The sequence below is a fragment of the Phycomyces blakesleeanus genome (assembly GCF_001638985.1).
Source record: "Phycomyces blakesleeanus NRRL 1555(-) unplaced genomic scaffold PHYBLscaffold_26, whole genome shotgun sequence".
Classification (NCBI taxonomy): Eukaryota; Fungi; Mucoromycota; class Mucoromycetes; order Mucorales; family Phycomycetaceae; genus Phycomyces; species Phycomyces blakesleeanus.
The window spans coordinates 371,284-385,011 of record NW_017265159.1 but is presented as its reverse complement, the minus strand read 5'-3'; the positions used below and the strand labels follow the sequence as shown (position 1 = coordinate 385,011).

Here is a 13,728-nt window from a genome sequence, read left to right as displayed (position 1 = left end):
TAAGGATCCAAGTCGCTGGCAGAACAAGAAGAAGAAGAAAAACCAAACTCGATACATTGATTGTATAGACCCTTTTTGTAAATGATGCCTTGTTTTATTTTACTTTTACTCTTGGAAGCTCTTTGCCAATATAAAGAGACATTGATGTTGACACCCCACTGGCAAAGACATGTGAAAACTGATAGACAATATACATTCTTCTGTGTTAAGTTTGGTTTTTTGATCCTTATTTCAGATTAACTGATCGACAATCGCTTGTGCTTTTGTGTGTGTGTCTATGATAATCTTTAGTTTTATTAGAACAAAAAACAAAAAGGAAATGCAGTTTCCAATATTAGACCTAGCATTTCATTGTCAAAAGAAATTGACTTTTTTTTTTCTTATTTTAAAGAAAAATTCCAAAAATAAATATTTTGTAGTATATTGGTTTAATAATGGGGTTTAGAAATATAATATTATGTGGTTGGAATATAAAGCAAAAAATAGTTGTAAGCGAAATGATGCGAATGAAAGAAAAATAATCGAGGGATTTTTAAAGCTTGGATTTATCTTGATTAGCCTTCTTGAAAATGGCTTTAGTAGGTGGAGTAGCATTGTCTTCTGCTACTATTTCGGCAAGACGAATTACACGCGTGCTTACTGTTTGATTGTAAAACAACAGTAATAATTAAGACTATGTGAGAAAATACATATGTACATATGTACATAAAACATGAATACGAACCTGTAGCATTATCTCTTCTGTTCTTTCCTTCTCTTCTAAACTTGCCGATTCTCTCAACAAGTTCCCAAAGATGGCCTCTCGGGGACAGAACACCATTGACCCGGTCCGGAGTGTAGTCAAGGCTGAGTGCAACCTCGCTAACAGGTTTTGGACTACCCTGGCGTCGTTTCAACAAAATATTCTTTTCTTGGTATCGAGTAAATGCTTGGTTCAGAGTCTCTTTGTTAACTGCTTCCAGATAACTCTTTTATTGATTGTGTAAGATAATTAGTATCAGATATCATTTATATGGTTCCACAACAGCAACAAACAACAAACAACAAACATAATAGAATGAATTACAAGAAGAAGAAAATCGGAGAACTTATAGTTCAACTTACCAAATCACCCTGATAATATAAAGTCTTTCCGAGGGCCTGTGCTCTATTGGCAAATAGTTTGTTCTCTACCCAAACAGGTTCCTTGGTTGATGACTTGCTTGGAGGTGCCAAAGAAAACAAACTGACTGCTGCCAGCCAGTAAGACTCAATAAATGGCCAGATCATAAAGCACAAGAAATCTAAATTGTTAATCATACCAAATAATAATAATAAAACATCAGTGACCTTGACCAAACAACCCTACCCACACACCCACACACCCACACACACAAATTTTGTTTTATGTACAAGATCCTTAATCAAGAAGGTTTGACCAATTCTCCTTTTTTCCCCTTCTCCTCACCATAATTTTCACGACCACAGGCCCGTTCTACATCTGATAATCCAACCCAGCCATCTTCCGTTACTTCAAGAACATTATTGTCAGCAAGCCAAGTAATAGTGCGATGAGTGTTGCTCTCAATTCCACCTGGCTTGTAAATCATGTCAAGCTTTAATATACTGGATAGAAAAGAAATCTCGGCCAAAAGGTCATCGTATCGCATTTTCTGTAACTCCTTTCCACCACCAAATTTAACCACAGTGTAGAGAGATACGCATGCAATGGCTATTTATATATATATATATATGTATATTCAGCGTGAGTAAGAGTAAATCCAAAGATTAAATGTATTGGTTTCCATGACAACAAATGATTACCTTCTTCCACAAACATGTGTATGACTTGGTTACGATAATACGATAGCTCAAAGGGATTGATTCCATAAAATGTAGGTTCAAGAATATCTTTACCCTTACGCTCACCAACGAGATCTTTGTGAATCGTAAGAGCACTGTGTATATAAACAAATTGTTATTATTATTTGATTATTAGATTATTTTTGGTTTTTTTTGGTAGTGATCTTACCGATCTACAATTTGACTTGTCGACATGCCATGTGACTCTGCAACGTGTCCACCTTTGTCTGTGATGACCTTTGTGAGCCAGTCTACACGTCTTATCAATTCGCTTTTTCCGACACCTCGACCTCGCAGCGTCAAGATAACCGTTCCGATTAATGCAGATGGCATTACCACAGCAATAGAATTCTGTAACATTAAAAGACTAATTAATACACGATCACAGTCACAAATACTCATTATTATAATAATAATACTAATAATACGAGACAATGGTATCACACTTACAATATCAGCCAATACCCTGCACATGAAATACACATACACAAAAGAATTATTAATAAAGTGAATTATTACTTAAAGAACTTATTATTCTTACCGGTATCCCAATGATTTCAACAGTACAGATTTTTGATGTGTATCTGAAAGATCGATATTTCTAATAGGATGCAAGTAAAGTTAGAAAAATCAGTTTTTTTTGTAAGGCATCTATAATTCAGAATTACTTACCCACGCATGCTCAACTGTTCTTCTAACCAGCCTTTGAGAGAATATGGTTTGGCTACTCTGACTATTTAAAAGGAAATGTTTTGTGGGTCAGCTCAGTTATCTACAATCTATTTTATTTATATGTTTAATAATTTGCATACCATCTACACGACCCCATTTGAGCTGTAGTAAGCGAGAGCTACTGAGAATTCCCCTATGAAAATAAAAGAAAAAGGTAATAGTGAATATCTATCTAGTTAATAAAAAAAAAGATTCTCAATATAAAAATTTCTTGACTTACCAGACGCTTTCCTTTTCTTTTGGAGTTCCCAATAGTTCTTCCGCATAGCTAAGTACATATACGTATTGTTATTATTTTTATAAGATATCATAATACTTGAATTAGATAAAGCCCTTTTTTAAAAAAATAAAAAAAAAATTCTCTCTTGTCTGAGATTTACAAAGCCCCGCCTCTTTTTTTCTTCTTCTTTTGGCTTCTTGGTTTTTTTTGTTTGATATTCAAAATTATTTACCTTGATGTCTCGATAATCTTATCATAGCCCAATGAAATTGGGACAATATAGCAGTCCGAGAAACGCTCTTCCAAAAATGCGTCCAGTATGATCTTGAGAATACCAAGTTTTGGCGCAAGTAACTTGCCTAACCATAAGAAGAAGAAAAGGCATGCATTAAAAAAAAAGGATTTGAGTTGAATAATTGCATGTGAAAAATCCCAAATATATATATATAAGAAATATGCACTTCTTTTATCATTCTTCTTCTAATTCTTGTTCTTTTTACAGGAAGTGTTTATCATTTTCTTTACCTAGTCGAGAACGAGTGCCTTCAACGAAACATTCAATGTTCACTATTTTAAAATGAAAATTTAAAAGTGTCAGATTAATAATAATAATAAACACCTGACTACCCGATACTCAAACTCTCTAATTATTATCATTATTATTTTTTTAAAAAAAAAATCACTTACTTCCTTCAGATAAAAGAATACTAATATATTCTTCAAGGATAGTCTTGTACATAATATCATCACCCCATTCTCTTCGAATATAAAACGCGCCACACGAGCGTAGGATACTTCCCACCACGGGCATGTCGAGATTATCACCTGCTACAATGTGAGGTACTTGGATGCCAAGACGATACATTACATAGGATACCACAAGGTAGTCAATATGAGATTTGTGAGATGGCAAGAGTATGAGAGATTGCTTGTTTTGTTGGGCAATCAATGCGACTCTCTTGAGCTAATTGATACAAATAGTATAATAAGATTTCGTATTAGAACTTTTTTTTGTTTTGTTTTGTTTTGTTTAGTACTTTGCCAAAGAGTAAAACCGTCGTTTTGTTTTTATTTTATTTTCACTTGCCTCAACCCATTCACTCTCCTTGATATGAATTCCTTGATGATAGAGACGCACCAAGATGTTGTTAACCAAAAAGACAGCCACACTATAGGCTCAAAATCGTTATATATTAAAATCGATTGACTCTTAGATATATTAATAAATAAATAAATAAATAAAAAACACTCACCGAATTACTCGGACATTATCCATAGTAGAAATGCATTTATCGACAATTGCATTTGCCACTATTTCTAACTCATGGCACAATGCCTTTTCTTGTTTGCGAATACGCTTCTGTTGTTCAGCTGGTGACAATTTTTTGAATTTCTTTGTTGGTTTTCTTGTTGCTTCGAGAATTGCGTTTTGACGATCTGCCAATTGATGGATGACATCTTGAACTATTTGTAAAGAAGTTTATTATAAATATATATATATATATATTCAATACTGATCATTTTACTTGTTGCCTTTTATTACCTTGCTTGCTCGACAGAATCTTTTCTTTGATGTTCTTTGAAAAGTCGGGATAAAAGATCTTATTGCCGATGTAGGACTTGTAACCACGCCATCCCTGCACAAGAAAAAAAAACGCAAAAAAAAAGAGATTGATCTTAATGTAGTTCACTATCGCACCTACCACCACTGATACCCTTTCTGATTTGATTCTTCAACTTACTTTTCCTTGATAGTACGCACCCATGTTTACCATAAAAGCCAAGGGATCTTCGAGAATTCTTCGTGGTTCTTTTTCTCTACATAAAGCAAATATATATAAATATAAATATATATATATTTTAAAAAAAAATCCCCCCTGTATAACTGATTTATGCACTTTAAACGGATTCATTTTTTCTTATAGAACAAAACAACACTTACACAATGTTGCGATGCTCATGCTCATTTGTTTCCGGAGTAACTGAAAGCGGATCGTTCGCTCCTTGGTTTTGGGTTACGACAATCACATCGTTGACAGGTATATTTTGGTATCGTTTGTAGTGGTCCATTAGGTCCTGGAGTTCTTTTTCTGTCCTTTGAGCCATGGTGAATGAGAATGAAGAACAAGAAAAATAAAAATAAGAAAAATAAAACCACAAAAGACTTAAAAAAAAAGAAATTAAAAAAAAAAAGAACCCAACCTTCTGGTTTGACTGACTTTCCTTTTTCTTTTTTCTCATTGGGGGTAACATTAATGTTTTATGGATTATTTTTATATATAAAACATATTTCAAAGTTCCGATTTTGTCTCTATTAGGAAACCATCTGGAATCCCCATAAAATTATATTCGTCTTCTTCTCTATATCTTTAAAAAGAAAGGGAGATACTCTGCACGTGACTTACGCTCGCACTTTTAATAAAACAATTAAAAAGAAAGGATGATACTCTGTACGGGACTTACATTTGGTCTCTATATTTTTAAAGCAAGTTCAGGAATTAATCTTGCACAGGTAGCTCACGATGTGATTGTGTCCCAGATTGATATGAACGGTAGAGAGGTAAGTAAAGTTAGGGATCAAATAACACGCCATATAGCATTTGGATTTACATGAGAACTTTTAACTAGAGAGGGTGACTACCTTTTCATTTTTGAAGATTTCCATATTTATCGAGTACATGAGTTTTAAGGACAGAAATTTAATCACCGAAACCACCAAAAATATGAATTTTGAAAAACGTACAAATATGGAGTCATGTTTTATAATACAAATAGTGCTTAAATATACTGAGTACCATTTTTAGCCTATTCATAATTGGGTTGAAAAAATACATCTGTCCATCAAAATTGAGCTCATTTATGAATAAAAATCGAGTAAATTTGAAGCAATCCAAAATAGGATAATCGGAATATCAATAATTAAATTCCCGTTTGAGTGATTTTCATAAACATTCAAAAATGAATTAAGCACCCTCTCTATTGACACTCACAATATTACAAAAAAGAAAAGAAAAGAAAGGTTGTGGATTAGCATTATAAAGCTCGATTTTCGAAAGTTATTACATAATTTGAATAATCTGGTGAATTATTTTATCATTATTTTTACTATCTAAGGTGTAGAGCAAGGTTTTTTTGTTGGTTACAAAAAGAAAGAATTATGAAAATATTAGGGCAAGAGATATTGAAAAGGTGTCTTTGTTTTTGAGTTAGAATAGTGAGAAAAAAATATTGTTTAGACAAAATACTACCCATGAACCCATCCTTAAAACTTTTAAAACGTTTACAGAAATTCTCTACCGAATTCTCTTCCTTTTTTTACCACAGTATAGTAGAATTTCCAGCAGAAATATAGGCAAACAAGAACTTCTCTTAATACACTTTGCAAATACAGTAACGAAGTATTTTCGGTCCAAATTGATCTATTTAGTTTTATAGTATGCTGTTTTACAGCACATATTTAAAAGTAAAAAAGCTATTGGTTTCTCATAATAGATCATTCAAAGGTTTATTTGATAAAGTCAAAAACAAAATGATTTCAATAATAAAAATAGAGTATATACTCATAATTACAAAAAGTTTATTGTATGATTTACAGTCTATGCGTACACAGACATGCGCACGTACCATTCTCTTAAAGACTTTTCTCTGTTTGTATCATCCAATACTCTTGAATCAAATAATTCGGGATCCATAGAGTCTATGAACCTCAATTGAGAAGCCAATACAACGTCAGCCCACCCAACTAAAAGTGAAAATGAAAACAGCGTTAAATAATAAGAATAACAAAAACAATGGTTTTTAATAGTCAACATGGTACCTTCAGATCCGGTCAAATAAGGGGTCTTTGTCAAAGTTTCTCTGAAGTCTTCCAATCCATCTTGAATTGCCTTAATGCGATCCTCCGGATCTCCTATAAGCTGCTCTATTGGCATTCCAAATTTGGATTCACGATCCTTTCTGAACTTGGCCTGCTCGGCCTCATTGCCGTATGCCTTGATTATTTTTAATACAACAATACAGGCGAGATTAAGAGCCAGGGTAGAGCCTATTTTTTTTTGAATAGATGCGTGTAGCTCCTCATTTCCATGGAATAAACTAGGAGTTTCAGGGTATGTGTCTTCCAGATACTGTGCAATCTTGAAAGATTCCTGAATAACCTTGTCTTTCTCAACATCTACAATGATAGGTACAGTAGGAGTTTCGCCGGTCTTGCTGTAAAAGTACAGAATAATAATGAGATTAGTAACTCTTTTATATATATACGCGTGTTTTACAGTGATAATAGAATAGAATAAAAAATAGACTTACGTGATTTCCGGAATTATAGTAAGAACTTCTTGAAAAGTAACCCATTTTGTTTCATAAGAGAGACGCTAAAAATGATTTGGAACTTATGTTAAAAATTTGATGGGTGTGTGGTATATATATATTGATATTTTGCTTTGAGCACTGGGAATGATGGAGGCATACCTTTATATTCAGTGTATAGCGTGTCTTGTAGGTATTTGGAGACCAACTTTTTTCTCCAAGAGCTGGAAGACGGAGATCATAAAATTGGATGGGCTTCATAGAAATAATATAGACAAATGGTAAAGATGTGTGAGAAACTAAAGAATATGGAGGTAATAATCCATTTGTATTTATAGTTTTGCTGCGTAAAATCGCTATTTCAACTTGAACAGAATGTACTATATTTCGTCTTGCTTCAGTTTGGCTTGCTTGTATACACACATACACACACACACACATACAAGCATACATACATACATACATACATACATACATGTATTATTATTTTCTGTACCTTCATACCTTGCCTAATAAGATAATTTGATATCTATCTGTAGTACAATATCCTTGTATATATATAGCAAAATCCAAATCCAAATTAGAAACAAAAGGTGTTCTTCACGACCCCAAACCTTACAACTTGACGTTCTACCAGACCAGTTCCCCAAACCATACACAAAGATACATGATATATATATATAATAATTATGTAACATAAAATTTCCAAAAAAGACAAAAAAAAATCTTGTACATGTCGGTGTATTTTAACCTTCGACATGGAAGTAAGATGGGAAATAACGTCCCGTATACAGCATACTGGAGAGCCATATTGACATGGCTACTTCTCATAAAGATCATAATTATGCTATTTTATCGCCTTTTACAAATACAAAAACACATATTTATAAAATGAGTTATAGAACTGTTTTGATTCCTTCAATCATGCAAGTTGGTCAGGGTATGAGTCCACCAATTGTAGTTGCTGTCATTTGGATATCGGTCATTAACTCGAATTTCTGTTAACGTTACGGGAGATCCCAAGAAAAAAAAGACACTGTAAGTCCATATTAACATGTCAACTTTTTGAAAGTGCATATTGGGCCTGGAAGTGAATGAATAGTCGCTGAAAAATGACAAATGCTCTTCCAAGGGAATCTGCTTGTTCTTCCGAGTCATTTGTCGATTAGGAAATGTAAGGGCAGGCATTAGACAATGCTTGTAAATATTCCTTGATTCTTCCTTCTCCAAGAACAGTATCAATAAGGCGGTTGTAGCTCATTGTTGTTTCGTTTTAGTAAAAGTATCACAAAATAAAGAACACAAGAAATAATACAAAAAAATTCACACACTAAGATAAAATTTTAGAGATCAGGTACTCCAAAACTGTTTTGTGTATGGCTTGGGGGACTGGTCTAGTAAAACGTCAAGTTGTAAGGTCCGAGGTTGTGAAGAACACCTAAAGAATCAACGGTTTGACCAAATTTTGTATATATATATTTTTTATTTTATTTTTATAAAGTAAATTTCAGGTAAGATACTACTGTAATAATAATAATAATGTGCGAGAAGTCCCACATTAAGAGAATAAATATAGGGGGTACTCAGCCAGGTTGATCGCTCAAATTTTAAATTCAGAACGCGATATTATTGGACTACAATTGTAATAGCGACGATCAAAATTTGATCAAATTTTGATCGAAAAACGTACGGCTCTCTGATTGGCTGAATCCTTACTTTTTTATATGCAATACAATACTGTTTTTATCTTTCTCCTTAATAAATCATAGAATTTACTGTCAACAAAGTCATGTAACACTTCTTTCACTCCGTATAACATGCCAAAATACAGTGCAAAGCAACAAACAGTTGCTGCCTTAAAGAAATCGCGTAAAATCAGAAAATTTGTAGCGAAGGAAAAAAAAAGTCTGGTACAATCTTTATCAACAAGCGCAGATGAGCTGTTGAAAAATATTTCAGAAGTCCTTGAAGAGGAAGTTGATGCAGAGTTGGAGAAGATAGCTGTTGTGGAGGATCTTGAGCAGAACCTTCAAGCCAACAGATACTTACACAAGGGTGGCAATACATTGCCAAAGCTTAAATCAAAGGAAGAAAAACTTGCTTTCCTCGAAGACCTAGATGCAGATGGGTTCAAAGAAGAAATCAGAATGTCCAAAAGCTCGTTTAATAAGCTGTACGAGATAATCAAAGACCATTCTTTATATAAGTCACCGAAAGGACATAAGCAGACTGATGTAAAGCTTCAATTAGCTTTGGTCTTGGAGAGACTAGGCTCAGACGGGAATGCTGTATCCTATAGCAGGCTTGCACGAAGATCTGGTGTTGGAGGTAAGCGTCTTTTAGTAAACTGACTTCCGTTAATCTATATAAACATATAATTAATCCATTGAACTAATTATTTTAAACTTATTAGAGGGCAGTGTCTTAAACTTCACAGTTCGTTTCTTCAAGGTAATGCTATCAATGGAAAACATGTACGTTTTTTGGCCGTCAGAACTCGAGAAGACAGCAACGATAATCCCAAGCAATGAGAAACCATTCGGATTTCCTGATCTTGTTGGGTTTTTGGATGGGTGTCTGTTTAACTTGCAGCATACACCGTCGTGGAAAAAGCCAGAATTCTTTGGTCGTAAGCGCACATACTGTGTAAACACTCTTGGGGTATGCGACCATCAAAAGAAGATTCGTTATCTCTCTTGCGGATACTTCGGAAGCATGAACGATGCCAGGGTGTTTGAAGAATCGACCATGGGTAGCGACCCCAATAACTTCTTCTCTGGTGACCAGTATGTTTTAGCCGATGCTAGTTACATTCCCAAGACGTACGTTGTCCCTGTCATAAAGAAGCCAAAAAAAACAAGGAATTGTGTGATGCGGACAAAGCGTTCAATTCATACATAGCAATGATGAGGATAAAAATTGAGCATGCATTTGGGATCCTCAAAGCAAGATTCTGCTCTTTGAAGCGACTCCCAATTAAGATAAGAAGTCGAAAAGACATGAACATGGTCAATTCTTGGATCAGAGTTTGTGTCATTCTCCATAACTTTTTGATCGACCAGACAGATGACATGATGACAATGACGATGAAGATTTCATGGGAGAAAAGAGAAAAAGAAGAGATCGAAAGGATCAGCAGAGAAGGTGTGACTGGCACTGTAGATGACTATCCAGCAATGTCATTGTCAGATGAGAATGCTAAGCTCAAACGTATCCGTATCAAAGAAGAGATACTCATAAAAAACGGAGATGGGAACCTTCTTAAAAAAAAGTAAAAAATAAAGAAATAAATTATCTCAAAAGTAGAAATGATGTATAACAGGTATTCTATGATAGTTGCTGTCATTATTAAATTGATAGTCTTTAACTACCATACGTTTTATTGTAAACGTCGTCAGTTTGCTCTTGCACTTTTTCATCTGACCAGTTTTGCACTTTGGCCAATTCTGCAACTGCTTTCATCATGTTTTCGAATTTTCTGTGTATAAATTCGCGTTCTCGCTTAATGTGAAGATCGTCCTTAAGAACTTCTAGCTTTTCCCTATAAAGCCGTTCTATTTTTGCCTCTAGGGACACAGAAGACTCATTAAGTTGTCTCGTCACCTCTTCTGCCAACTCTTTATATTCGACGTCTACTCTTCTGCGTTTTCTAGAAGAGCTTGACTTAGGAGGAGGGGAGCAGAGTACAGACATGTTATCATTTTGGCTGTCATATTCCTCATTGTTGCTGCTATGACTGTTTTCAGCTGATTCTTCGTCCGTGTTGTCATCATCGCCATTGCTTTGCTCGCCGTCCTCGTCATGTATCCATTCCATTGGCTTTGTGGTATCACAAACCGCTGGAGAACCAGTCTTTCTATTGTCCATAACATTTTCCATCTGAAAGAAAGCAGGGCAGATTTGATTCAATTCAGCTATTGTTATACAAATTACATTAAAACAAAGAGATCTAGAATTGGTATTATATAGATAGTATCAACTTACACTCTAAGCCTTCTTTTTCACTGGTAGAGCCTTCGTCGTTAGAATTATTTTTAATACTATTATTCCAAACACGATAGGCTTCTCCATATTGTTTTGTCAAAAGATTGTTGAGCCTCGACTTTATTTGGGCTGTAGTTCGATAAACCCCTTGCTCCTGAAAATACTGGTTGCATTTATTCAGTATTGTAACCTTTGACGACTTGAACGTTCGTCCTTCCTTGTCACCGCCAAGATACATATTGAGGTTTTCTCCGCCGTTCATCAACATGAATTGCTGAAGTCTCTCCATAGAAGTCAGACCATCTTTACCACCATCATGTTTGTACCATGTCTTATATTCGTTTTTGATAGCATGGTTATCTTCAGTGGATAAAGATATTTCGCTGTTAGAGTTAGACATGTTTTTTTTCGTAATAAGGTGTGAAGCAAAATAAAGGTGCAGGTGTGAAGAAAGATGTCAATTGTATGTTTCCTAGATTATATAGCAATTTTTTTGCATAATCTTTTATTAAATGACGTATAATCTTGGCATATGAATGTCATTAAAATTTTGGTCAAAATTTGATCGAAATTTGATCGAAATTTGATCTTTTGCCTTTTGGTGTCCTCAACTACAAATTGACATCATTGGCTAAGATTCACACAAGAATTTGAGCGATCAACCTGGCTGAGTACCCCCATAGAATGAAGATAAAGATAAAGTTTGTTTGTAATAATGTTTGTGATATTTATACTAATTTACGAGATCAAACAGTATCCTAGACTCTATGCTAAGTTTTTTTGCTGCGGTATATTGCTGAGTAACGATTGTCTTCTTCTTGGCATTGCTCATTCGACTACTGCGGTTGGAGTAGTTGCTTCTAATTGGAGAGGACTGGGACTAGTGTTAATTCCAAACTGCTCCTGACACTACAGTAGGCGGGAGAAAGGGAAGGTCACCCAAGAATATATAAAGGTTGACAACAAGGTACAAAAATAAAGATCAAAAAACAAAATAAAATAAATCATGTTTGAATAAAAGAGAAAGAGAGAGAATACAGGTTTATTCCATGCCCAATTTTGAATACACAGTGAATTGTATTAATAAACATATTATTGACTAATAATAAAAAAACCTTTTGTCAATTGGCTTTAGTAATTGTATTCAAATCAGTATGTTGTGAATCTATACAAATTACAATAAGCGATCTGTATTATTAATAGTATTACTGTGATCTAGGGATTAAAGATATAAAATAGTCTATTCAATACTAAATTTAAGAGCTTTAGTTTATTTTCATGATCCACAAAAAAATATCAAAGTTTTATATAAAAATGATAAAATATGGAAATTTAGTTACCTGTGAATCTTATTCATTACAAAATACATCTTTACAAAGATATATATATATATATATTATTTATTGCGATCAAATAGTCATTATTTGACAAATATAACATAAAATACAGAATTATCTTAGATCAAGCAAGTATTCAGCCCTACTAATAATTATTGATATCCATACTACTATTTATTATTGTTATATATGACATATAGCACCTCTTGTAAACACAGTAAAAAGATCAAAATCAATATATAGTCATAATCCGTAAGTTTGTCTTTGTATATTTTTATTTCATTGATATCCCATGTTAAATTCATGCAATGTACAAAACAAGTTCAAAGAAAATAAAGACGGAATTAGAGGTTCAAAGCAATATTTAAGCAGAGGCAGCAGGCTTAACTTGCTTGACGGCCTGAGTACCTATTGACAAAGAGATGAAGAAAAAAAATTAATATCCCTGCTACAATCAACACACACAAAAAAACACTTTTCTCAATCTGTATCTCCAAAAGAGATAGATAGATAAAGACAAAGAGCTTAGAATAAAACCGCAAGCTTACCCTCACGGAAACCGTTCTTGAAACGACGGTGGACCTCCTTCAAGTGACGCATGCGACCGGTACCGGTGGTCTTTCTACGCTGACCCTTCTCGGACCAGTTGACTAGAAGCAGAATTAGAATGAGAATGAGGGTTAATCAACAGTTTTTTTTAATAAAAAAAAGTCTAGATTATTATGTGTTAACTTACAAGATCTAATCTTGGCAGCGGGGTAACCGCACTGAGCGCAAGTCTTCTTTTGGTTGTGGAAGGAACGTCTACCGCAACGACGGCACAAGGTGTGCGACTTGGTGTGGCGCTTACCGAACGAGGAAGTACCCTTACTCTACGATTTTCAAGAAGCAAAGAACAGACATACACACGGACGCACAGAGAGAAAGAGCAAGAGCAAGAGCAAGAGCAAGAGCAAGAGCAAGAGCAAGAGCAAGAGCGAAGGCGAGAGGGAGAAAATGAGAAATAATAAAAATTAAATGTTTAGTATTTCTCGGTCTGGTTCATCCATCGATAGTCATTCATCCATCCACTTTATTCATGGATCCATTATCCTTCTAGACACTTGATCCCCTCTATCAATTGTAGATATAATTCATCTTTACTACATACCATTATTGAAGACCGTAAGAGAAAGGAAGTCCATAGGTTGTGCTGAAGCGTATTGGATAAGTGGGAGTCCGACGGACTTGGGGCCTTCCACCCGCCCAGCCCCTGCCGAGCATTTGCGGAGATTGTATTGAATGTCTTTCATTTTTTTTATATAT

The 13,728-nt window shown here is 34.5% G+C and overlaps 4 protein-coding genes across 4 annotated transcripts; all 4 read right to left on the bottom strand.

The window, feature by feature from the left end:
• Positions 1-349: 349 nt before the first annotated feature.
• PHYBLDRAFT_183336 (hypothetical protein) lies at positions 350-4,920 on the bottom strand. The gene is made up of 19 exons (XM_018438754.1): positions 4,737-4,920; positions 4,537-4,612; positions 4,338-4,431; positions 4,048-4,258; positions 3,882-3,963; positions 3,482-3,758; positions 3,320-3,361; positions 3,027-3,153; positions 2,795-2,842; positions 2,655-2,707; positions 2,515-2,575; positions 2,384-2,443; positions 2,293-2,308; positions 2,012-2,193; positions 1,804-1,937; positions 1,448-1,711; positions 1,105-1,283; positions 725-968; positions 350-639 (listed from the first exon to the last, which is right to left on the bottom strand). Exons 1-19 carry the CDS (start codon positions 4,898-4,900, stop codon positions 533-535), a joined length of 2,421 nt encoding a protein of 806 aa, XP_018286172.1. The 5' UTR covers positions 4,901-4,920; the 3' UTR covers positions 350-532.
• Positions 4,921-6,271: 1,351 nt separating this feature from the next.
• PHYBLDRAFT_183335 (hypothetical protein) lies at positions 6,272-7,372 on the bottom strand. The gene is made up of 4 exons (XM_018438753.1): positions 7,265-7,372; positions 7,103-7,167; positions 6,612-7,006; positions 6,272-6,536 (listed from the first exon to the last, which is right to left on the bottom strand). The coding sequence occupies exons 1-4, from the start codon at positions 7,361-7,363 to the stop codon at positions 6,391-6,393; spliced, it is 705 nt and encodes a 234-aa protein (XP_018286171.1). The 5' UTR covers positions 7,364-7,372; the 3' UTR covers positions 6,272-6,390.
• Positions 7,373-10,443: 3,071 nt separating this feature from the next.
• PHYBLDRAFT_188819 (hypothetical protein) lies at positions 10,444-11,516 on the bottom strand. The gene is made up of 2 exons (XM_018439567.1): positions 11,087-11,516; positions 10,444-11,016 (listed from the first exon to the last, which is right to left on the bottom strand). The coding sequence occupies exons 1-2, from the start codon at positions 11,484-11,486 to the stop codon at positions 10,466-10,468; spliced, it is 951 nt and encodes a 316-aa protein (XP_018286170.1). The 5' UTR covers positions 11,487-11,516; the 3' UTR covers positions 10,444-10,465.
• A 1,144-nt stretch (positions 11,517-12,660) lies between these two features.
• Positions 12,661-13,587, bottom strand: PHYBLDRAFT_136558 (hypothetical protein). Its single transcript, XM_018429797.1, has 4 exons — positions 13,574-13,587; positions 13,160-13,295; positions 12,972-13,073; positions 12,661-12,831 (listed from the first exon to the last, which is right to left on the bottom strand). The coding sequence occupies exons 1-4, from the start codon at positions 13,574-13,576 to the stop codon at positions 12,788-12,790; spliced, it is 285 nt and encodes a 94-aa protein (XP_018286169.1). The 5' UTR covers positions 13,577-13,587; the 3' UTR covers positions 12,661-12,787.
• Positions 13,588-13,728: the final 141 nt, after the last annotated feature.